At 40.4% G+C, this 26,748-nt stretch overlaps 1 protein-coding gene across 1 annotated transcript; it reads left to right on the top strand.

Annotated features, from left to right (window-relative positions):
- The first annotated feature begins 943 nt into the window (after window positions 1-943).
- On the top strand, window positions 944-26,748 carry LOC733015 (mitochondrial aldehyde dehydrogenase). Its single transcript, NM_001047010.1, is given in 11 exon segments — window positions 944-1,145; window positions 1,871-2,019; window positions 14,526-14,622; window positions 18,526-18,694; window positions 21,740-21,888; window positions 22,107-22,209; window positions 23,239-23,415; window positions 24,100-24,218; window positions 25,149-25,313; window positions 25,787-25,921; window positions 26,379-26,748. Coding segments are annotated over 11 exon segments (1,542 nt in total). The 5' UTR covers window positions 944-1,037; the 3' UTR covers window positions 26,550-26,748.

Raw genomic sequence — 26,748 nt, 5'->3', positions numbered from 1 at the left:
TGAAAATGCCACATGGCTCCACTAGCAAATCATATATATTAGCATATTTTGCTAGAGAATTTTTTTCATTTTGTTTCAAAATTAAAATTTTGGTCATGTAACTCTAATCTGAAAAAAGTAAAATAATACATTAGTTGGTAGGTAATGTGTGTAATATGAGCAATTATTTTTGCACATGCTACAAGGAATAAAGTTCCTAAGGTACACAATTTAATATTATTATTATAATAGCTACCGGAAACAGTTTGAGAGAAGTTTTCTAAGTTAAAATAAAACATCAACATTGTACCTTTCGACAAAATCCACTTTTTTTCTTCGTAAAGATGCAACACGTTTTCTCAACTCCTCCTTTAATTCTTTAACTATCCAGTTGGAATACATGTTGTAAAACTGTTTAGCACTACTTAGAAAGTAATAAGAACCGTATCAAAGTCACAAAATGCCGAAATATCACGAACGCAAAACACACAAAATGGCGGCTCTCTGTGACAAGGGAACAAGCTACGCTGGCGACATCTGAGAAAAGCTTTAACCGGCCAACCCCATTAAAATCTCTGTTAACATCTCTTTCTGTACGGAAAATTTAATAGAGATGATATAGAAAGTTATACACATTTGATGATTTGTTGGAATTTAAAGGACTTTAAATGAACACTTTGGAGGAAAGTCACATGAGGTCGCGATGCTCAGCAGTGAGGGAATGATGAAGAAGAAGTATAAGCCCAAAGTTGTAAGTGTTGTTCGGATGGTGATAATGGTGATGATGATAATCGTGGAGCGAGAAAAGATCGAGCTACCAATATACGTAAAAGAATTACACAACATAATTTTTAGGTATTGCTTATTAGAATGACTTAAAGGTTTCGTTACCAGGCCATTAAAACTTTAAAAATGTTACTTCTAAAGTTCAAGACAACACATTATGTCACATTATTTGAGAGTTCAACAACATAGAAAATACACCTAAACAAACTTGTGCCGGTAACTGTAAGAGATTATTTTGTCTGTGTACTTTGGAACATATAAATATATTAAAAATGTTGCGGAGCGTCTGCAAATTGGTTCAGGCGCAAAAAGCGAATTTTGCAACAGCTGCTTCAGCGGCACCGGCTCCCCAAACAAAACCGGAAATTTTATACACTGGTGTAAGTAAACATTTGTTATTGATTTGAAGAAAGTAGTATGTAATATTTCTCTTTATGGATGCTCTTTACAGTATTTATTAATTAAAATAAAATATATTGTTACGTTTTCTTCGATAAATACGTGTCTTGAATATTATTTTATCTCGGTGCCTTTTCGATATATTTTTCAAGGTCAGCTATTTTTAATACAACTGAGACACGTTTATTTTAGCTTTTGCGTGTATTTTTCTAATCGATATAAATAAAATTAATAAAAAAAAATGTAGGCGTTGATCTTTCTTTTAATAAAAGTTGAAAAAAAGGAACATAAATTTTAGGAAAACTTCAGAGGCCATTGAGATTAATATACTTAATTTAAAAAAGTTTTTTTGTTTTGTTTTTGTGTTTTTTTCTTATTTACTATACAAAAAAAATCTAAATTAAATAAATACAATATGAAATGTTAAACTTATTCTAAAACATAGAAACAAAATAAAATTAGTTTTTGGAAATCTTATTCCATAATTCCATTTACTTATTAATTAAATATTACACTACACAGAAAGGAAGAACCAGAATAATTTTTTGAAACAATCTTTCGAAATGACTTTTTAAACAAAGTTCGAAAAGAGTCCTCAGTTGTGGGCAGCATTTTGTTCCCCTGGAAATTCAGTAACTTCCATGAGGGACCTCTCACCTCACCATCAGTCTAGGTGTAAATAATATCAATACCAATTGTCTATCAGCTCTTCATAAACAATGAGTGGGTGAAGTCTTCTGATGGGAAGACCTTCAAAACTGAAAACCCTGCCAATGGCCAAGTTATAGCTGAGGTCCAACATGCCAACAAAGCAGATGTGGACAAAGCTGTGAAGGCAGCTAGAGATGCGTTCAAGTAAGGATTATTATTATTTTTTATTGCTTAGATGGGTGGTCGAGCTCACAGCCCACCTGGTGCTAAGTGGTTACTGGAGCCCTTAGACATCTACAACGTAAATGCGCCACCCACCTTGAGATATAAGCTCTAAGGTCTCAAGTATAGTTACAGCGGCTGCCCCACCCTTCAAACTGTAACACATTACTGCTTCACGACAGAAATAGGCAGGGCGATGGTACCTACCTGCGCGGACACACAAGAGGTCCTATCACCAGTAATTAATTTACAGTATTCAATTTCTGTAGCAAGAATATAGTATTTATTTAGGAGACAAGCTTCCTCAAATGTCGTCTTCTTGCATTAAAACTGGATAATCTTAAAACTTACTAATTTTACAGGAGAGTGTTTTAATAAAGGTTTAACATGTGATATTTTTTATATTAATCATCTTTGCAACATTTATTTTTTATTTTTTACCAGATACATTGTCTCTTAAAGTAAGATAAAATTATGTATTAATTTTGTTAATAGTAGTCAAAATATAGGTAAACTAAAAAAAGAACAAAAGTAAACTACGCTCTTTTGACAGTATTTATGAGAAAAATACTGGTGATACCAAATGATCCCTCATATTAACTCAATTTCGAATATGTTTAGAAATTGTACACTTTTATTGCGAAAAGACGACGTGTCTAGAGTCCCTAAACACCCATAAAGTTAATAGCATGGAATGTATAATTCGAGATAATAACATTTACATAGTAATAACAGATCCTTAAAATTGGGTCACATAATTTCTTAGCTTCAGAAGAAGTTAATCATGTTGCCCATTGTGACATCACATAAAACCCCCAGGAGTATTGTAATATGGATTAATAGCCACCAGTCTGAATTCATATCATAACTAGATATAAACTGTAAAATTAAATTGTTACCAACGATCTGCTGGGATTTTAGCTCCAGGAAAATATGTGTATTGCTTTCTTGATTATTTGACACATGACATATTATATATCTCATAATTGTTTTTTTTTTAATCTTGAAGTAAGGTTCAGACCTCAAATTGCCGAAGCATAAAACAGGTGTACGTGTCGATAGGTCTGAGTTTTTTTTTTATAGCTTAGATGGGTGGACGAGCTCACAGCCCACCTGGTGTTAAGTGGTTACTGGAGCTCATAGACATCTACAACGTACCTTCAAACCGAAACGCATTACTGCTTCAAAGCAGGGTGGTGGTACCTGTTAGGACGTGCATAATTAGAAACAATTTAGTAGTTCAATAGTATTTTATAATTTTCAAATTAACATTATATTCTGACATATATCAGTTCGCACAGACAATCATAGATAAGTTTGCTCATCGAACTTTACCTTATTAACACCTCCCCTTAAAGTCGTGAGCTTTTAACTACAGACATCATAGATAATTATGATTATTCCATCATTCCTAAATTGTTCATGCATTCATAATGCTTCATCCCACACAAGCCCTTGGTCAAAATATCAGCAGGCATTTTGTCTGTACTCAAGTATTTCAAATCAATCACACTCTGTTCACACATATCTCGAACAAAATGGTGTCTAACATCAATATGCTTAGTGCGAGAATGATAGCTTCTACTCTGTGCAAACTTCATAGCACCCTGGTTGTCATTAAATAATGTCACACAACCACATTTTACACCAACATTGTTTATCACATTTCTGAGATACATAGCTTCCTTAGTTGCTTCAGAAAGCGCCAAGTACTCGGCTTCTGTGCTCGATAATGCAACGGTACGCTGTTTTCGTGCTTCCCAGGTAATTGGGGCACCTGCTAAAATAAATGCAAAACCGGAATATGACCTCGATCAATCGTATTTGCACCCCAGTCTGCATCAACTACACCAAACAATGGTACACCTGTCCTCTCATACATTAAGCCGAAAGTTGATGTACCTTTCAAATACCTCAACACTCGCTTAGCTGCCTTCCAATGCTGTACATCATAATTAGTGTTAAATTGGCTTAAATAATTTACAGTATAAGCTATATCCGGTCTGGTAGATACAGCCAAATACATAAGGGCACCTATTAGGTTCTGGTAAGGGTACTGACTCATAACATCATTGTTTACACTGTTGGGTTTTTCTAGTTTAACGTTCACATCCATAGGTGTTGATATAGGTTTACAATCACTCATACCATAACGCTCTAATACTTTATCTATATACGCACCTTGCTTTAAATACACTCTATGCTCCTTATCACGTGAAAATTCGATACCCAAACAAGTACTGATTTTTCACATATCCTTCATTTCAAAGGCATTAGATAACTGACGCTTAACATCATTCAACCACACCTCATCATTAGTAGCTAGGATAATGTCATCTACATAAATAGCAATTAACATCATTTTTTCATCCCTTTGCGCAACAAACACACAAGGTTCTTGTGGTAATGCTTCAAAACCAATATTCTTCAACCTTCCTACTAACTTTTTATGCCACTGTAATCCTGATTGACGCAAACCATACAAAGACTTCTTTAACAAACACACATTATTCTCACACTCATTCAATGCTTCGTTCCAGCGTTTAGCTGTATGAAGTATATTCTTATCTCTTATAATATTTCTTTTTGATCCAATATTTTGGTTTGCTAGTACACTTTCTAAGACATCTGATAGTTTATCTGGTATTTCCATGAATACATCTTCTTCGAGAGTACCATTCAAGTAAGCTGTTACTACATCCATTTGATGCATCTCTAATCCTAACTCAGCTGACACTGCAGCTATGAGTCTCACAGATGAAGACCTTACAACAGGAGAAGAGGTTTCGTAAAAATCCTCCCCTGGCCTTTGAGAACATCCCTTTGCGACAAGCCGTACTTTCTTCCCTGTATTCTTTGTTTGAAATACAAATCTGCTACCAATCACTTTTCTATTTTTCGGTCGTGGGACTATTTCCCATGTAACATTCTTTAATTGTGCCAAATACTCGTCTTCTAAAGCCCTTCGCCATTCAGGTTCGTCATCAGTCTTTTCTATTTCTTTCCATGCTTTAGGTTCCATAATCGCAATTCCAGCTATCGTTTCTTCATTATCTACTTCATACTCCGATTCAGTTTCACTCTCTGTACTGTTAGTAGCTGGTTTATACTCTTTGCGCGGTCTTCCCACTAAGCCAGTACGAACTATCCTTGGTCTTCCTCTCCCTCTCATGGGGTTTGTTTTTCGATCTTCTTTCTTCTGATCATGTCCTTTCAATTCAACGACTATTTTCGAATCATCAAAATTCTCTTCTTCATCATTTCGTATTTCTTTATACTCATGACAGAATGCTGTCTCGTTCATAAACTTCACATCGCGAGAAATGACGATCCTTCTAGTCTTAGGATCATGTATTCTGTAAGCTTTAGACTCAGTATCATAGCCCATAAATATTCCCAGCTCTGAACTTGATTCGAATTTTCCCTTCTGCGTTCCTTTGTTTTTATAATACGCTTTCGATCCAAACACGCGCATGTAGATTACGGTAGGTTTCTTTCCTGTCCACAGGGTAAATGGTATTTGACCATCAAGAGCTGCAGTTGGGCATCGGTTCCTTATGTAATTAGCAGTATTAATTGCTTCAGCCCAAAAAACAGGAGGGCTTCCCGCCTGACGCATCATACAACGGGCCATCTCTAGCAATGTCCTGTTCTTTCTCTCCGAAATCCCGTTCTGCTGAGGCGTATAAGGTGCCGTCAACCTCCGTCTTATTCCTTCTTTCTTCAAGAAATCATCAAAGTCTTTGTTAATGTATTCTCGACCGTTATCGGATTGTAGATTTTTGATCTTCTTTCCTGTCAATTTTTCCACGTAAGCCTTGTAATCTTTGAAAACTTGAAGTACGTCGCTTTTATTAGCAATAAAGTATACTTCACACCATCTTGATTTGTCGTCGATGAATGTGACAAAATACTTTTTACCGCCCATAGACTGTTGTCTCATTGGTCCGCACACATCTGTATGCACGATCTCCAATAGTTCACTGGTACGATCTTCGCTTCCTTTAGAAAAAGGCGTGCATGTCTGTTTTTCACTTATACATATTTCACACTCTGACAATTTTTCGTTGTCCTTCAATGATAGGCCATGGACAAGGCCATTTTTCGCCATTGCCTTCAAATCACGCTCGTTAAGATGGCCGAGGCGCTCGTGCCACATATCTATAGGTTTTTTCACCATTTCAACATTATTGACATCATCTTGGCTCATTCGGACGTGGTATAAGTTACCAACTCGATCCGCTCGCATATGAACCTTATTATTGTCATCTATGACAATTGCATAAATTTTTATTGAAGCGAACTTCAAACCCGTGATCTGTCATCTTCGCAACTGATAATAAATTAGTTCGTAGATCCGACACGTAGAACACTTTTTTAATATCAACATGGCAGAGAACCGCGAGTCCAAGCGCCACGAAAATACGACGCTCCGCGTTCGAAAAATCGTAAAAATAGTCAAAAGTTCTCGGATATTGACGTGCTATACATCAAAAGAAGCGGAAAGTGAAGGCGCACATGCCTGTGAAAATCTCATGACTTTTAGTGTTGTGGCCACAAAAAAAAAAATCGGCAAAAAAGTGATTTTTGTGAAATTTGGAAAATAAAAAGTTGTCTATCTCGCGATTTTCAGCGACGACCCACATTTTTTGAATTGTGGAACGAAGGGCATCCTGGTGCTCTACAATCCTGCCAACTTTCAGATTTCTCTTGTGTAGGATCACAGAGAGACAGCCAGAAAAACAAAAACCACGTGGCAACGTGGTCATTGACTCCGTACCGCCAGATCATTTTTCTGAACGAGGCTTTGGAGACACCAAGGAGAGCAGCTGGGAGGCACCTTCAGATTGAAAATCTGACAAGTGTTGACGGAGATAGAGACTCGGAAAGTTTAGCGCAGTTTTGTTTTTTATTATAAGTGTTTTTATTTAAATTTTTCAGTGACAACATAGGTCAATTTTTTGTATATTTGCTGGCCCTATGCTGTTAAATATTTTTGTAGAAAAATTAGATTTTTAGGACGAGCGGTTTCCGTGCGCGATAATTCAGAACTAAGTTACCAACCGCAAAAAGACAAAAAACGCTTGTTTCTTGGAAACAGCGTGAGTTGGGAAATTTTAGGTCAGACTGCATATATTATAACAATATATGTAACTAGCCCCCTACATTTATTTTATTTTTTAGTTTTTATTTTTATTGTACCATATTTATTCAAAAAATTTTTTTTTAAGTAGTTTTGACTTGATTTAGATAGTTTGACTTGACTGGATCCCCCCTATACAGGGATCCCAAAATATCAATTTGACTTTGAGTACCCGTCGACCCTCGTACCCTCACCGTAAAATGTTCGGCATCAGAACACCAGTTAAAAAACCAAACGGCAGTGAGGACAAGTCTGAATTCGAAGGACAGCCAGGTCCGTCTGTAAGGCGCAGCATTGGTGATTGGCCCCCCATAGTCGAAAAAGAGCAGCAAAGGCCAAAAACACCATCTCCACCAAAAGCTGTGCCTCAGCCGCTCCCTCCTAGGCCTAAGACCAAAGCGTTGATCGCCCAGGAAGCAAAAGCTGACCCACGGAGACAGGCGGCAAGAGTCAGTGACAGCCCGCCAATTACAGTCCCGTCGAGATTTCCGAGCAAAACCGCAGAGGCTAAAGCGTGCCTTATGAAAAGCAAGGCGGAGCTCGAAATCTCCAAAAACCTAAAACGGGAGATAAAAGAAGAAGTCTTTAGGTCAATCGAACGGCTCTACCAGCTGGTGAAAGAAGCCGAAGGCGAAAAGGCTTCCCAAGCCACCAACAAGTGGCCGACAGAAGCCTGTAGCATGGTCACTCGGACTGGTAACGAGGGTGACATATCACCGGGCCCAGAAGCGCCGACAGAGCTCATGAAACAGCTAATAGGCGGCCTCAAACAGCACCACGTTGCGTTAGAGGAATGCAAACGGCATACTCGAGCTCTGTCGGAACAGCTGGAGAAAACCCCTCTCTGCGCCGCAGGACATGGGTCATTAGATGAACACAGCCAACTCTTAAAGGAAAACAAAGAAGAAATAGAAAAACTAAGTGAAGAAATAAAAAAGCAAAGGACAGAATGGAAAGAAAATAGGAGCTACGCAAGCGTTGTCAGTGGCACAAAGGAGAAAGAACGCGGAAATGCGGAGATGCATTCCGTCGTGATCTCCTCAGACGACCAGAATGCCACAGGGGAAGACGTATTTAATAAGATCAGGTCAACCCTCAACGCTAAAGAGGAAGGGATAAAAATAGACAGGATAAGAAAGGTGAAAGATAGAAAAGTTATAGTCGGCTGTGAATCGAAAGAAGAATTAGTAAAAATAAGAGAAACAATTAAAACAAAGGGAAAGGACTTACACCTCCAGGAGATAAGAAATAAGGAACCCATGGTACAATTGAAGGATGTCCTGAATTATAATAAGGATGAAGATATAGTGCGAGCACTAATTAACCAGAACAAACATCTTCTGGGGGATGTGAGTGTGGACAGCTCAACTCTGAAGGTAAAGTTCAGAAGAAGAGCTAGAAACCCGCTCACATCCCATGTGGCAATACAAGTGCCACCAAAACTATGGAAGCGGCTCACGGAGGCGGGGCTAGTCCATATAGATGTGCAAAGGGTCAGGGTAGAGGATCAGTCTCCCCTGATTCAGTGCTCGCGATGCTTGGGATATGGCCACGGGAAGCGGTTCTGCCGGGAAAAAATTGACGCCTGCAGTCACTGCGGAGAGGCGCATCATAGGTCGGAATGCGCTGACTGGATGGCGAGGGTGCCTCCGTCGTGCTGTAACTGCTTGAAGGCTAAAATCGGTGAAGCCGAGCATAATGCCTTTAGCCCAGAGTGTCCAGTAAGGAAGAGGTGGGAAACCTTGGCAAGATCTACCGTGACTTATTGCTAAGGTGGACTCCAGGAACCCAGATCAGATCATCCCCCCAAGAGGCACTGTGTCGACCCTCGTTGCACAATCCAATCTACAGCGCAAACATCTAGCGACTAGTGAATTTCTTTTGGAAGCAAAGAAGAGGAGGGTTGACGTAGCGTTGCTCCAGGAGCCGTATGTGGGAAGCCAGGGTAGAGTGAGGGACCATCGGGGTGTGAGGATCTTCCAGGGGATCAACGGGCAGGGGGCTGTTATCAAGTCAGCCATTGCTGTGTTCAATGACGGTTGGGTAGTGACTCCTTGTCCATCCCTAACCACGACCAACATCACAGTGGTGAAGATCTACACTGGAATACGCAATTTAGTGGTCGTATCGTTCTACTTTGAGCCGGATAAGCCCATTGGGCCATACTTAGAGCAGCTGGGGAAAGTGGTTGAAACACTGGGATCTCGCGGAATCCTTATAGGGGGCGACACCAATGCGAAAAGCGTGTGGTGGGGCAGTGTAGGCACCGACGCCAGGGGAGAGGAAGTGTTAGGCATGCTAGGAGAATGGGGATTGCAGTTGCTCAACGATGGCCAGACTCCAACATTCGAGACAGTTAGGGGAGGTAAGCTCCTCACCAGTCACATCGACATAACAGCCTGCTCGGAGGATATCATTGGTCTGATAAGCGACTGGAAGGTGGATGACACCATGGCGAGCTCGGATCACAACGCAATAACGTTCGTAATTAAGAAAAGCAAAGATAAGTATACACAAGCAAAATCAAAAACAACTAGGAAATATAATACAAATAAAGCTAACTGGACATATTTTAACGAAAAACTTGAAGAATTAATAGAAAATAATAATCTAACAAACACAGAAATAAGAAATATCAAGGAAAAAACAAAGCTAGACGAAGTAATAAATAAATATACAGAAGTAGTCACAGAGGCTAGTAATAGTGCCATACCATTAATAAAGATTAAAAACAGCATGAACTTACCGTGGTGGTCCGAGAAACTTGCCAAAATGAAGCAGGGAGTCGCTACCAGAAGGAGAAGAATCCGATGTGCAGCGCCAGTACGAAGAGCCAAGGTCGTCCGGGAGTACCTGGAATCAAAAGAATTATATGAGAATGAAGCGAAGAAAGCACAGATAGACAGCTGGAAGGAGTTCTGTAAGAAGCAGACCAAAGAAACCATCTGGAACGGCGTCTACAGAATGATAGGAAAAGTGTCAGTGAAGAAGGAAGACCTGCCACTAATCTACCGAGGACAAACCCTAAGTGAGGAGGAGTCAGCGAAGCACCTGGCAGAAAACTTTTATCCAGAAGACAAGTCAGAAGAAGACAACGCAGAACATCAAGCAATTAGGAAAGCAGCCGACCGTATAAATGGAGGACAGGATGATGACTATCAGGATCCACCATTCACAGTACATGAAGTTTTAACGGCGGCAGAAAGCTTTAATCCAAAGAAAGCCCCTGGAGCGGATGGTTTGACTGCTGACATCTGCAAGCAAGCGATCCAGAAAAATCCGAAGCTGTACCTGTCACTGGCAAACAGATGTCTTCAACTCGGCCACTTCCCGACCATCTGGAAGGAAGCCACGGTCGTGGTCCTCCGGAAGCCCGGGAAAGAAGACTACACAGACGTAAAATCATATAGACCGATAGGCTTATTGCCGGTGATGGGGAAGATTCTGGAGAAAATGGTCGTGGGGAGAGTGAAGTGGTATCTGCTCCCTAGGATGAGTACCCGACAGTTTGGTTTTATGCCACAGAGGGGCACCGAGGACTCCCTCTATACCCTTGTAAATTACATCCGAGATCGTTTGAAAGAGAAGACTATTGTCACAGCCATCTCCTTGGATATAGAGGGGGCCTTCGATAGCGCATGGTGGCCAGCTATCAGGGTCAGACTGTCGGAGGAAGATTGCCCGAAAAACCTCAGACGGATGGTAGATAGCTACTTCGAGAGTCGCACAGTTAGGGTTCGCTTCGCCGGGAGAGAGCACTTGAAAGGGACTACCAAAGGATGTGTACAAGGATCCATTGGAGGTCCCATCTTTTGGAACCTGCTCCTCGACCCACTACTCAGGGAGCTTGACCGCAGGGGTGTCTACTGCCAGGCCTTTGCCGACGACATCATCCTGGTCTTCGATGGAGAAACAGCGAACATTCAGCGTAGAGCAAATGAAGTCCTCTCCTATGTGCGGGACTGGGGAGTAAGAAATAAATTGAAATTCGCACCTCATAAAACCAAAGCGATGGTCATAACACGGAGACTGAAGTACGACTCCCCAATCCTGCATATGGGAGGGGTGGACATTGATCTGACCAACGAGCTAAAAGTGTTGGGACTTATAATAGATAATAAGCTCACTTTTAACAGGCATGTGGCGGAAATTTCCAAAAAGGCCATTGGATTCTACAGGCGTCTCAGTAGAGTCGCCAAAGTACACTGGGGCTTAAATCCAGAAATTCTTAGGACTCTTTATAACGCAGTAGTTGAACCGATTATGCTGTACGCGGCAAGCGCATGGGCGCCTGCAACAAGAAAGAAGTGTGTGCGAAGGCGACTCAATTCGGTGCAGCGCGGCTTTGTGCAGAGGATGACGAAGGCCTACAGGACGGTATCTCTGAACTCGACCTTGCTGCTCGCCGGAGTGCTCCCTCTTGATATAAGGGTCAGAGAAGCAGCGATGCTGTATGAGACAAAGAGGGGGCACTCCCAGGCTGTGGTAGGGGATCGAGGGATGGAGCGTCCTGTGGCTTTTGCCAACCTGGATCATCCGGCTCGGCGGAAGCGCTGGGAGTACAGAAGCCTGACAGATGGTGCAGAGCTCGAGAGTCACATCCGTGAGTGCCCTAGCATATTCACGGATGGAAGCAAAATTGAGGGCAGGGTCGGAGCGGCGCTCTCCATATGGGAGGGAACCGGCGAGATCAAAACAAAAAAACTGAAGCTGGGGTCGTACTGCACCGTCTACCAGGCGGAACTACTGGCGCTCCTTAAAGCCACTGAGGAGGTATTGAGCGGTGGGGCTGCTACATATAACATTTTCTGCGACGCAAGATCCGCCCTTGATGTCATCGCCAGTGGCGAATCTCTCCACCCATTAGCGTTCAAAATCACTAAAAATTTAAAGACCATAACAGAACGCAACCAAGAAATTAGACTTTTTTGGATTAAAGCGCACATTGGGTTGGAAGGAAATGAAAGGGCGGATGTACTTGCAAAGGAAGCGGCCCTATCCTTAAAATGCAAGCCGCATTATGATCGCTGCCCGGTCTCGTTCGCCAAGAGAACCATCCGACAGGGGTCTGTCGACGAATGGGACTTACGTTACACAACCGAAAGTACGGCATCGGTCACAAAGATTTTCTTTCCGAATGTAAAAAGCTCCTATAGCATAATAAGAAGGCTTGAGGTAGACTCCACACTCACACAGGTTTTCACGGGACACGGCGGGCTCTCACAGTATCTACATCGATTTAGGTGCAAGGAGAGCCCGGCGTGTGTTTGTGATCCTGTAAACCAAGAAAGCATTGTGCATGTGCTGATAGAATGTCCAGTGCATGCAAAAGAGAGATTTGACACCGAACAACATATAGATTTAAATATAGAAGTAAGAAACCTACCATTGATATTAGCAGATAAGAAAAATAGAAGCAAATTTATCGAATATTGTAAAAAAGTAATTAGAATAGTAATAAATAGAAATAAGCAGTAAATGATTACTAAAATATATAATAAAATAGTATATATTATTAGTAACAATAAAAATGTAAGATGTGCAAAAAGAACAAGAAAACTTGTAATAGATATAAGTAGGTTAATGAAATAGTAAGAGAAATAAGGATATGGCAACAATGGACATAGATTAATAATAAAATATATATAAGACAGGTGGGGTTTATTAGAATAAGATGAAATATTGTTAGTAGTCAGTAACGAAATATTAATAAAGATAAAATAAATGATAGTAGGCCAAAGTAGGATCTCCCAAAGAAGGAGTAGAATGGATAGGGTGTAAGTTAAAATCTAAATACGAATCGGATGTAAAAAGACTCTGACCTATGTTAGGGGAAACAGTAACGCCCTGTGATGACGGGTGTCTATTATAAAAAAAAAAAAAAAATCAACATGGCGCTTTTCGCTGCCTGTGTCTACCATAATACTGACTTTTCCTGAGCCGCTAATTTTTGTAGTTTTACCATTAGCCAAATTCAAGTCTGTATCAACTCGAGTAAAATCTTTAATCAATTGTTTGTTGTTACACATATGTCCCGTACATCCACTGTCAATACACCATACAGGAGCTCTCTGCTCGGCTATCATCACCTCTTTGGTGGTACTTACTAACATATTTGTCTTGTGCTCATCATCACTATTACATTCTGCTTTATGTGAGCTTTGTTTAAGCTTACTCACGTTTTTAGTTCTGCACTCTCTCGCCATATGCCCAAGACGACCGCAACGATAGCACTCAATGTTTTTATTTGTGTGCTGTTCAAAGTTCTTCTTCGGGTTGGCATTTGATTTAATATTGGTACGCTTGACGAACATAGCCCTCTGGTCTATTATCTTACTCTTCCGACCTTCATAATCCTCGATAATCTTCACTTTCAGTATATCAGTTGATGGTAAATCATCACGCGATTCCATTGCTGTTCGAAACATTGAGAACGAATCCGGTAAACTATAAAGTAATAAAATAGCAAGCAACTCATCTATCACTATCAATCCGATTTCTTTAAGCTTCTTAACACAGTCGAAAAAATCGGAAATATGTTTTCGTATGTCTCCATCTTCTGGCATACGGTTTAATACAAGTCTCTTTAGTAATGACGCTTTTCGCGCTGGCCCGCTTGACTCATACATAGATTTCAACTTGTCCCATATTGCTTTGGAGGAGTCTAAACCATCCAGTGCAATTAACTCGCTCGGGCTGACAGCTAACAATATGTCCGATTCGGCTTTTCCGTCCATTTTATTCCATTCAGAATATTTAGAATCTGAATGTATTGGTTTCGGTATTTTTCCTGATACGTATTCCCACAAATCATTCTTCTTCAGAATAGCTCGCATGTGAATCTTCCAGGTGTCATAGTTATCACCCGTAAGTCGATCAATCTTTATAGAAGCCATTTCGAAGTTTTTTCAACTTCAAAAAATCAGGAAATAATTGACACAACGGATTACGCCTATTAAAACAATTAATCGTTAAATCATTTCTATTTCACTTTCTGCAAGCGTCCTGGGCCCATAACCTGTTAGGACGTGCATAATTAGAAACAATTTAGTAGTTCAATAGTATTTTATAATTTTCAAATTAACATTATATTCTGACATATATCAGTTCGCACAGACAATCATAGATAAGTTTGCTCATCGAACTTTACCTTATTAACAGTACCTACCCGCGCGGACTCTCAAGAGGTCCTACCACCAGTAAGTGTAAGTGAGTTAGTTCTGGTTAACAAGTATTTTTTCTCTCGCGCCTCAAATTACATTTTTTATCAAAACCAACCTGAACGATACATTTGAAAATAAACCGAATTAATTGCTGAGTGATTTAAGTGAATTTCTATTATTAGACTTGGATCACCATGGAGAACAATGGACGCCTCCGAGAGGGGGGCCCTTATCAACAAACTAGCAGATTTGATTGAAAGAGACAGAACCTATTTAGCTGTAAGTATACTTAAAAATATACTATATTGTATTACTAGCGACCCGCCCTCGCTTCGCTTCGGAAACTGTAATTTATTATTGATTTCTCCACTATTTAAGGGATGTTATTATACATATAAACCTTCCTCATTAATCACTCTATCTATTAAAAAAAACCGCATCAAAATTGCGTAGTTTTAAAGATTTAAGCATACATAGGGACAGAGAAATCGACTTTGTTTTACACTTTTTTTTTTTTTTTTTATTGCTTAGATGGGTGGACGCGCTCACAGCCCACTTGGTGTTAAGTGGTTACTGGAGCCCATAGACATCCACAACATAAATGCGCCACCCACCTTGAGATACAAGTTCTAAGGTCTCAAGTATAGTTACAACGGCTGCCCCACCCTTCAAACCGAAACGCATTACTGCTTCACGGCAGAAATAGGCAGGGCGGTGGTACCCACCCGCGCGGACTCACAAGAAGTCCTACCACCATTAATTACGCAAATTATAATTTTGCGGGTTTCATTTTTATTACACGATGTTATGTATGTAGTGAAGTAGTTTAAACATTCTAATTTTGGGTTTTCCCGAGTCGCGATTATTTTTAGACGTTTTTTTTGAATTCTTTACACTTTTCATGGTCACAGAATTGTATTTAACCATAAAATACAATAGTTAGCACAACATTCAAATGTCGACTAATAAATAACTCAGTCGTTAAAAAAATAATGTATGTCGAATAGCTAATTCGTGAATTAAAATTGCGGACAGGTTTATCGCTCACATTATTAATACGTTAAGCACAGCTGGCCGGGCAACGGTATGAATTTGATTTGCTTTTAGTTTTATCAGTCGCATGCGCTACATGAAATGCACTTATCACGTAATTTAAATGACGCTTATCTTGCTTCGACGATGACTAAATAAAGTTTTATCGATTGTATATGTCAATACGCCCAATATACAAAGTGACACGTCAAAACGTAAACCACATGAATTTTTTTTCCTACCCACACGCCGGAACATAGCTAGGCTATTTGGCGGCGGACTCTAGTTGGAGAGTGGTCACCAGACAGTCGGACAAGGTCCTATCACCGTTTAAAACCATATACCATGCCATATATCTGAAAAAGCCAATATGCTTGTTCTCTGATATAATTAAGAAGGGTATTTAGTAAATCGCATGATAATTATTAAAAGAAAACTTACAATACGTATGAGGGTATCGACAAAAAACAACTAAGTAATAAAAGAAATTTTAATGCAATTATCCCCCTTATAACATGTGATTTGAGTCCCTCGTATAATACGGCTATTCCCCCATACACCCCATAAATCATAACAAATCATTATAAATTTCGCGTACCTTTAATCAATTTATTATTTTGTGTTCCTAGTTTTTGAATTGTAAAAACATCGGTTATATTGTGTTATATTTGTACATAACGCGTTAATATAGGATCATACAAGCGTGTTATACGAGAATACTCCTACAACGCTTTTCGTATAACGCGGAACCAATCTACTGTGTTATAGGGCAGATTACTGTACACTTTTGACGTCTATGTAGGTACCGTCGACATGTATGAGTCAGACACCAAAGGTATTTTTTTTATTGCGTTTGTTAGCAGTTAAGCATACTTGATATCAATATGTTCACGAACAACTTCTACAAGTTTTGAGGCACACTCCCTCCCCCCATTTCTTCCGCATACGAACCGGTTTAAAACAAATATCAAATAAACGTGAAGCAATTTTAAGTTTGTAAAGTCTGTGACTTCCAATAATCATTCAAAACTCGGTACCGTTAATATTACAAGTCCTTTGTAAAATGCCAGTTTCATTTCATCTTTTTTTTTATTGCTTAAATGGATGGACGAGCTCACAGCCCACCTGGTGTTAAATGGTTACTGGAGCCCATAGACATCTACAACGTGAATGCGCCACCCACCTCGAGATATAAGTTCTAAGGTCTCAATATAGTTACAACGGCTACCCCACCCTTCGAACCGAAACGCATTACTGCTTCACGGCGGAAATAGGCGGGGTGGTGGTACCTACCCGTGCAGACTCCCAAGAGGTCCTACCACCAGTGATTACGCAAATTATAATTTTGCGGGTTTGGTTTTTATTACACGATGTTATTCCTTCACCGTGGAAGTCAATTGTGAACATTTGTTGAGTACGTATTTCATTAGAAAAATTGGTACCCGCCTGCGGGATTCGAACACCGGTGCATCGCTACATACGAATGCACCGGACGTATTATCGTTTAGGCCACGACGACTTTTAAAATCTTAATGGTAGGCAGTGGCTTGACTGTGCCCCTGAAATTACTGATGTCTATGGGTGACGGTAACCACTCACCATCAGGTGGGCCATATGCTCGCTTGCCTACAGGGCTATAAAAAAAGGTGCATGCATTGTAACAATAAATAAATAAAACAAGCAACTTTGTATGGTTTTCAACATACCTACTTAGCCAATAGTCACGACTCGTTGACCTTACATTGACAAAGTTGATTATCGTAAAATATTATCTCGCTTATAAATAATAATATATCGGTCGATATAATTTCCACTTTGCGCCTTCTTAAAATCGGTTATAATGAATTTACGAAAATTATTTGAAAAAAAAAACATAAGTATCAGATCGAATTAGTAAAACTAAGACTAAATATGGAAGATCAAGACCGATCTTCCTGATATGTGACTAGAGCCTGTGGATACCCAAGATTGTCCTAGTCTCTTTGTTTGTTCTTGCTTTGCTTATCATTGTTTCCAAGACGTGCAAATGTTTGCATTACCTAGCGCGGTTAGTACGTTGTAATTTTTTTTTTTTTCAATACAACCTTGATATAATACGGATCGAGGGACTGCTAATTAACAGCCGTTGCGGCATATGGGCTATCCCAATTATAGTTTTTTTTAAATTTTTTTTGAAACTATACTCAGCTTATTTTATATAGTCACATAATAGTGTGTTAGGTATTTAAGTTACTAACATAGGCTATAAGTAAAAATTACTAACAAAATGTTTTGGTTTCTTTAGTGAAAAAAAGATTTAATAAATAATTCCAAAGCCGGATGGTACGTGGAAAAAAATATCTCTGGAAACGCACCAGTAAGGAAAATAAAAGTCATCATTTGTTATGAGCTGCAAAAATAATTAGCAATTCAATTGTCGCATGTGGCAAATCAAATGAACAATAATACGACCTTGCCGCTTCGTGTGTGTATGATAATTTAACCTTCAGAAAGTAAATATATCACATTAGTGCCTTAATTTAGCGCTTAATAATTAACAACGTCAATAAAGAATTCATTCAATTTGAACTATATATTGTTATTTATTTTTTCTTTGTCTTCAAACGATCATTAAACCTGTCTTGCTGTATAGATCTGAATGTTGGGCGACGAAAGTAAAGCATGAAATAGGCGTGCATGCGGCAGAGATGCGAATGTTGAGATGGATGTGTTTAGTGACAAGAATGGACAATATAAGGGATGAGTATATCAGAGGAAGTGTGAAAGTAGCCGCCCCGGTGATTGACAAATTAAAGAGCGAACGGTTAGCGTGGTATGTACATGTGATGCGTTGAGAGAAGATGCATGTGACTAGGACATTTATGGGAATGGTAGTGCAAGAAGACATTGGTGGAGTGTGTGTATTACGATATGAGAGAAAGAGGAGTGATTGTTGAGATGACGGCTGATAGAAGAGAATGGAATAGAATAATTCGATGTGCCGACCCCACCTAGCGGGATAAGGTGGAGACAAAGAGGAGATTTTTTTTTCTTTTGAAAGAACGGATGGCTGTGTTTATAGAGTAATAGTCAAAAAACTAGCTAAATCGAAGCCGGTCAAATTAAAATATAGGATAAAAAAATGACCATCAATTGTGTTTCTTTTTAAAGAGCCTGGAGACGCTGGACAACGGCAAACCATACAAGGACTCGTATTTCGGTGATCTGTATGCTTCAATAAAAAACCTACGGTACTACGCCGGGTGGGCCGACAAGATCCACGGGAATGTCCTGCCCGCCGACGGAAAATACTTTGCTTACACTCGTCATGAGCCAGTGGGTGAGTTAGATTCAGCTGATGTTACTCTTACTAAAAAATAATAAACGAAGTTCAGGTATACAGTATGAAACCACGTTAAAATTAAATTTGACCCCAGATTGCTTCATATAAATGAAACTATTTACTGATTTTAAATTGTAAAACTTGAAAATGTAAATTTTAAAGTCTTCTTTATCGTAAGCGTGAAGAATGTTCTAAGAGTGTATGCATTTACGCAATAATTTCATATTTAATAATAAAAAAATGTGGAATTTGCGATAGGTTTGGTATAGTGGAATTTGATACTATACCGCTAGCGTATAGCTTCAGAAACCCTCTGCAAATTTTGGGCATCCGAGTCTACGTCGCATGCATGAAAACCGGGCGTTAGACGGGATTTGAGTTAATTTTAACGCTATCTAGAACGTTCAAAAACTCGCCCTAAGCACACTGGCTCATTTTGGAGAGGCCATCATTTGTATTTTTTTAATATTGTAACAAAAGAGGAATTTTTAAAATTACGAAAGTGACAAACATCCATCTTACTAAAAGAAAGTGCAAGCTAAAAGTACAGTCAAAGATCGATGGCTTCTTAAGTGTTGATAATTTGAAGCCCGCAACGGGCATACGTGTCGTTAATTTTGACTATAAATAAATGCGTTTTTAGTCGTAGTTGCGAAGAATAGGTAGGATGGGTTCGTGGAAAGAGACATCAATATACATATTTGTTTTTAACTTCAGAAATTTCTCGATAATGCTCGTATTTACAATTGGAGCAAAATTTTTATCGAAAATATCTTCATCCAATAGAATTATTATTATTGAACCACGGGTCAAACATTTTCCGTCAAATAAGAATTCAAGAAACTGAAATATCATACATTCGTTCAATAATAAATGAAATAATCTCGCACCGTATACGTATTACATAACACGCCGGTTGATAACGAGTATTATTGTTTTGTCATTTGTGATAACAATGTTTTAATTACGTACTCTGATTATACGTATAAAATAATTTTATTACATAATATTATTACAGCCAAAATTTGCGAATATGAGATACACATAACAGCAGAGAAACACACACAGCAAATATGAGATACACATAGATGACAAAGTTTGTTTGTGGGTTAGCCGGTAAACTAGAGCAATAGTAAGCCGTATTGTTTGATCACTTAAGACTTTTTTTTAAACGTCAGGTTAGGTTGGGTTTATTTTTTGCACGATCGAGTTCATTCTCCTAGCGTTAAATGGTTTTCAAAGCCCATATACGTCACAACTTGAATGCCGAGACAAAATATCGAAGTCTCAATCGTATGGTATAACGGCTGTGTGTCGAATCGGAGTTCACGCCTGTTTCGCGGCAGAAATGGTGGTACTTATTAGTAGAACGCGTTACAGTGAGCAGTATACTAGTACTCAAATACTCAGAGATTGCTGCTGTCCATTCTTTGGCAATTTCAGTAGGCAGCGGCTAGGCTCTGTTCCTGGCATTGCTGAAGTCCATGGGCGACGGTAACCACTCACCATCAGGTGGGCCAATTCTCGTCTGCCTATAAGGGCAATAAAAAAAAATCCTGGCCGTCTTTTACCACACGCACGGAGAAAAATGAACCGATGCTACTCTAAGCCAAGAAAGCACGGTTTTGTATTTAACGAATCTTTTTCGTTGTTCATTCTACGATCCCGTATGGATTATTTTTACAGATCTTGAAATTCAAATTATTGAAGTAACGTGACTGTAATTGCGAGAGTCTTCGAAGATTCATACGTGTCGAGTTAAAGGAGAGACGGGTTGATATAAAATACAATTGTTCTTTAAAGATATGTTTAAAAAAAAATGCGGATCTTGGACCTCATATCAATATAACATTTTTTTATGACAACATAGTTGGAATGGCATCAAAAGGTTATTTATTAACTGACCCCGATGATAAGAAAAGACATATAAGTGACGATATGTCGACACAATATCACGTATAATTGTACTATTTTATATTAAAATACTATTCGTAAGACTAGCTAGATAGGCATGACACTAAAGATATTAAGAGTGTCGGGCAGCTGTTGTTCATCCCCTGTTGCACTAAGATAAGTATAGAAATCAAAGAGTAGCATTCGTATCGCCATTCATCTCGAAATATACGTTTGAAATGCGTTCTACTGCGAATGAACTAGTCTTAAAACCGGAGTAAAGACTTAATTATTAGCAGAAACAGGTTCTCTACGCGCCATACTATCGGAGATAGGAATTTAGAGGGATATAAATATTGTGATTAAGAAAATATGTGTTATAGAAGGAACTAAATAAATAAATAGGCAAAATAGAAATATCAGATCAAACGAGTGCAATGTGTATTATTTTATATAAATACATATACATTATTAGCAGATAATCATACCGCTGATAATGGTGAATGGTCATTGTTATGGACATTAAAAGTACCGGAATTTCAACCTAGCAACCAAAACTCTTCAAATCTCGTTTCGGAAATGTAATAGCGATACAAGAAACGAAGTATATCGGAAATACTCCTACTAACCGAAGATGCGTATTTCTATGACTATTCACACACTGCTCCGCGCTGTGTCGCCTGGCGCGCAGCGGCAGATTTTAATATTGTGTGAAGTACATAGATTAGTATAGAAAACACGCCAAGTCATCAAACACTCAAACATTTGCTAGCGGGACGTGCCGTGGTGCGTTTTCGGTGTGTTGGTCCTGGCGTGTTTATTTTATTTTATTTATTTATTTAGGAAATACAACCGTCGCTAGGAAATACAATACGCTCGTCGAACCCGTCGCTCGCGACGAAGGGCTCGACGAGCGAATTAACCCACAGACACAGCCTACTGAGTTCCTCGCCGGATCTTCTCAGTGGGTCGCGTTTCCGATCCGGTGGTAGATTCTGCGAAGCACTGCTCTTGCCAGGGCCAGTGTTAGCAACACTCCGGTTTGAGCCCCGTGAGCTCACCTACACGTTAGGGTGAAGCGGAATAGCCTGTCAAGGCTATCAGCATTGGTAGGAAAAAATATATAGATGTTTCACATCCAAATTACAGGTGTGTGCGGTCAGATAATACCATGGAACTTCCCTATATTGATGGCGGCTTGGAAGCTCGGGCCAGCTCTGGCGACGGGTTGTACTGTGGTCATGAAGCCGGCCGAGCAGACGCCGCTCACAGCTCTGTACATCGCTCAACTAGTCAAGGTTTGGCTTTATACTGTCTGTTACAACATGTCGCCTTTTCGCATTCACCCCTAGCGGAAAACGTAGGCAACTCCATACAAATTTGAGTTAACTTTTACGCGATCGAGAACGTTAAAAAACTCGCACTAAGCATACAGCTGATATCTTTACACTAAGCGAATCGCGAGCTCGCCCCATCTATTTTAAGCTCTACTAACTATAGCTTTATTACTCTACAGGAAGCAGGTTTCCCACCCGGGGTCGTGAATATGTTGCCGGGCTACGGAGACACCGGGGCCGCCATCGTGGACCACCCCGACGTAGATAAAGTGGCCTTCACCGGTTAGAAACATTTTTTTTGTTTATCATTATTTCGGACTGAGGCACTACCGGTTTTGAGCCGCGGCTGTTGCTACTTACAGGTTCAGGTATAAGCTTAGTTTTTCTGCATCACAAAGGTCAATTTAAAGATGTTCTCAAAGCTTCATCGAAATTAGGCTAGCCGTTTCGGGAGTTTACAGCGAACATACACATATCGACTATTATATATATATATATAGATAATCAGTATGTGTTGTTGGTCGACTAGCGATTATAGCTGGCGCAATGTCTGTGGACACATGTCTTATTTGAATAGATTTTTTTTACAAAGGCATTTAGCATTTGGTCATTTTAAATAAACAACATGTTTTTAACATTTCTAACATTAATACAATGACATGTGTCTCGTATAATAATGTTCAATTTTATGTGAGATGTATTGTGGTTCGCGGTTAGCCTCCTAACTGTTCCAGTCTCAGACGGCAATCTGAAGCCTGGATGAGAGTGCAGGGGAATCGCTCGGTGTGTCACCTGCAACATCTTCAGCAGACTTTGTTAGGAGACGGAATAGTTGCCACTGTCCTGTCTATTTCTGTCACGTGGCTGTAATATCTGTCACGAATTTGAGATTTCCTTTTCTGGTCTCAAAGTCATACCGTGCTCTTATGGTGATGCCAACGGGTTCATTTTACGATGAGCGGGTAGGACCAGAGGCGGATTATCCGTAAGGCAAACTAGGTACGTGCCTAGGGGCGTGTTACAAGTTACAAGGGTCGCGCGAGCTCGGAATATTTAAATAAATAAAGAAAATAACATATCGGCGATTAAGAACTAAATGCCTGAACTAAATGTCTTGGTCTACTAGGGTTTGATGATACAACGTCATCGTAATTGCAAAAACAACTAGTTAAAATGTATAGTATTATGATGGCCATTTATGGCCGGTACAGGGGCGCCGATAAAGTGATTGCCTAGGACGCTCTGGACCTTTAATCCGCCACTGAGTAGGATCCGTTAGATTCGGTAGTGATTGGCTCGGTGGTGTCGCAGGTTCGACGGAGGTGGGCAAGCTAATCCAGCGCGGCGCGGCGTCGACGATAAAGCGCATCACGCTGGAGCTGGGCGGCAAGTCGCCCAACATCGTGCTGGCCGACACCGACCTGCCGCGCGCCGTGGAGGCCGCGCACAACGCGCTCTTCTACAACATGGGGCAGTGCTGCTGCGCCGGTCAGTGCCACCCACACTCCCCTCCTATGCATAGCTTCATAAATACAAACTTTCTATCCGTTATATTGCTTACTGGCGACCCGCCCTCGCTACGTTTCGGAATTTATTATTGCTAGCTGAGTCCCGCGGGTGAGGCGGCGAGGCGAAGCTATTCTAAAAAAAGTAGCCTAAGTTACTCCTTATATCATCAGCTTCCTATCAGTGAAAGTCTGTCAGTCCAGAGATTAGCCAGAATAAACAGACAGACAGACAGACAAAAATTGTAAAAAAATGTTATATTAGTGTATGTACCGTATATAAATTCATATATGCATGTAGTAAAAAGCGGCTATTTCAAAATTACAAACAGACACTCCAATTTTATTTATATGTATAGATAAGGGCTCGACGAGTAAATTAACCCACAGACACAGCCCACTGAGTTTTCTTGCCGGATCTTCTCAGTGGGTCGCGTTTCCGAACCGGTGGTAAATTCTGCGAAGCACGGCTCTTGCTAGGGTTCGTGTTGGCAACGTCGTCAGGTTTGAGCCCCGTGAGCTCACCTACTAGTTAAGGTTACGCTGATATAGCCTCCCAAGGCTCTCAGCTTAGGTAAGAAAAAAATAATTAAGTCATAAAAAAATTACGCTATTATAAACGCTAAAAGTTTTGTGTGTAATTATAGTTTACCTCTCCCCCCTCTAGGCTCTCGCACCTTCGTGGAGGACAAGATTTACGACCAGTTCGTAGAGTTGTCGGCCGAGCGCGCCAACCGCCGCGTGGTCGGGGACCCCTTCCGGCCGGACGTGGAGCAGGGACCCCAGGTCAGTGTCGGCTCACTACTCATTGGGGACACGGGAGGACCTCATCATGTCCGCTCGGTACTACGAGGTCACCGGTGCCCATGGACCTCACCTTAGACGCGAAGTCTCAATTGTACTTAGTAACGGCTGCGCCATCCTTTGAACAGGAATGAGTGGCGGTAACCTTACCGCGACTTTATGATCAGTAATGGATTTATGGCGGTCTGATTTGAGGGGTGCCAAAATTTTTCAAAAACTTTATTTTTGACTGTAAAGGCAGTCGTCTGTCTCCTTTGAAAATAAGTTCAGATTATTTTTTATGAAATAATAATAATTTAAAATACAAATATTGATAGGTATATCAAAATTAATAAAGTTAGTTCTAACATTAATGGCGATACGATGAATAGGGTCTAGGACGGCATCAAGCCTAAATCCATTACGGAGTATCTGAGTAATATTGTTACGCGCTGGAGTTCAGAATAAATAAATATCCCGTCATTTTCAAACACTATTTAACAATTAAAGCGCTTACAGAGCACTTAACAATTCGAAATTGGTTTCTTCCACTTCGCTTCAGGTGATCCGTTCGCTGTTTCGCTTCGAGTAATTCCGATTACTGACTGCCTTAGTGTTGTCTCTGCAGCGCTTTTATAGCCGATACGATAGTAGATCGATATCGAGAACATTTCTGACAAGTCGAGTAGTTTATATGTTTCCGCAATTTAATAATAGATGGCGTTGCACTACCTGAGCATTCTCGATTTTACTAGTTCTTTTGATATTCGTTTCTGCTATTCGACTATATATGGCGTTGCTATTTACGATTAATAGAATTTTAAATTTAGAATGAGAGGTGCCTTCGTGTAGGTTACGGGCCCGGCCGACATCGGTGCCACAGGGCGAGGTGCCGAACATTGGCTGAATTGGCTAATGAACTCTCGTCCACAGATCGACAACGAGCAGCGCGACAAGATCCTGCAGCTGATCAGCTCCGGGTCGCGGCAGGGCGCGCGGCTGGCGGCGGGCGGCGGCGCGGCCCCCGGGCCCGGCTACTTCGTGCAGCCCACCGTCTTCTGTGACGTCACCGACGACATGGACATCGCTAAGACAGAGGCGAGTCCGACATCACATTCTCCTCCTTGCGTCGATAATCCTCAATCCTTAATGCAACTGGTGATAGGACCTCTTGTGATTGCACACGGGTAGGAAACCACCACCCTGCCTATTTCTGCCGTGAAGCAGTAGTGCGTTTCGGTTTGAAGGGCTGGGCAGTCGTTGTAACTGTACTTAAGACCTTAGAACTTATATCTCAAGGTGGGTGGAGCGTTTACGTTGTAGATGTCTATGGGCTCCAGTAACCACTTAACGGCAAGTGGGCTGTGAGCTCATCCACCAATCTAAGCATTAAAAAAAACATCTTGGTTACCGGAGTCTGACAACAGATGGGGTTACTCGTAACATTATAACACTTCTTGAACGTTCCCGACAATACTAGTTGGATGGAAATCCGTTTTTGATTTTTGAAGACAGATGTCATTTCTTGTAGCGTAATAAAATTTTAATAATTATATTTAAATTGATTTCAGATCTTTGGGCCGGTGCAGCAAATCCTGAAGTTCTCCCAGTTCGACGAGGTGGTGGAGCGCGCCAACAACTCGGAGTACGGACTGGCCGCCGCTGTCTTCACTAAAGATCTAGACAAGGCCAACTACTTCGTACAGGTCAGTTGCTTGTTGCACTTTGGGCACTTGAGGACGCACAGTTCGCCGCTGACCATGGGCATCGCGCCGCGGGGACCGGATTCTGTTCCCGGTCGCAATCAATATCCTTCTAAAATATATTTGGTATTCGGTGTGTTTTTACACCTAACTAGTGGTCCCCCAGTAGTCGAAATTATGGTTCTATTGTCAAAGAATATTATACTTCTATAATCACTGATTTCGTCAAGACTACACTATAGACAAATAATATAAAGACTAACAATATTAATCTATTCTCAATTTGACCACAGACTTTAAACGATGACAGAAGCTTAACAATAAACAAAATATTATATTATGCGTGTGTGTCTTTTAAATACATTTAGTATTCGAAATCCGGCCGGATACTGATTTACTATCCGGTATCCGGCCGGATAGTTATCGGATATCTGTTTCATCTCTACTGGTGACGTTACAGAGGCTGCGCGCCGGCACCATTTGGGTTAACGACTACAACGTATTCGGGAACCAAGTGCCCTTCGGCGGCTTCAAGCAGTCCGGGCTGGGCCGCGAGAACGGGCCCTACGGACTCCGCAACTACCTCGAGGTCAAGGCCGTCGTCGTCAAACTCGCCGACAAGAACACGTGAGCGCACAACGTTCAACTAGTTATACAGTAGATTGGGCGGAATCGGGACGCCTTTCAATACCAATACAAATTTTCAGCGGTTTTTTTTAGAATAATACAAATGAAATTGAGATTTAAACGGTTCCGGAGGTTAAAATATTCATATACGATGCATTATTATAGATAGTTCATTGAAAAATATACACAAAAACATAAAAAAA

This window comes from Bombyx mori, chromosome 21 (genome assembly GCF_030269925.1).
Source record: "Bombyx mori chromosome 21, ASM3026992v2".
In the NCBI taxonomy this organism is placed as follows: domain Eukaryota; kingdom Metazoa; phylum Arthropoda; class Insecta; order Lepidoptera; family Bombycidae; genus Bombyx; species Bombyx mori.
This window is presented reverse-complemented; position numbering and strand designations above follow the sequence as displayed.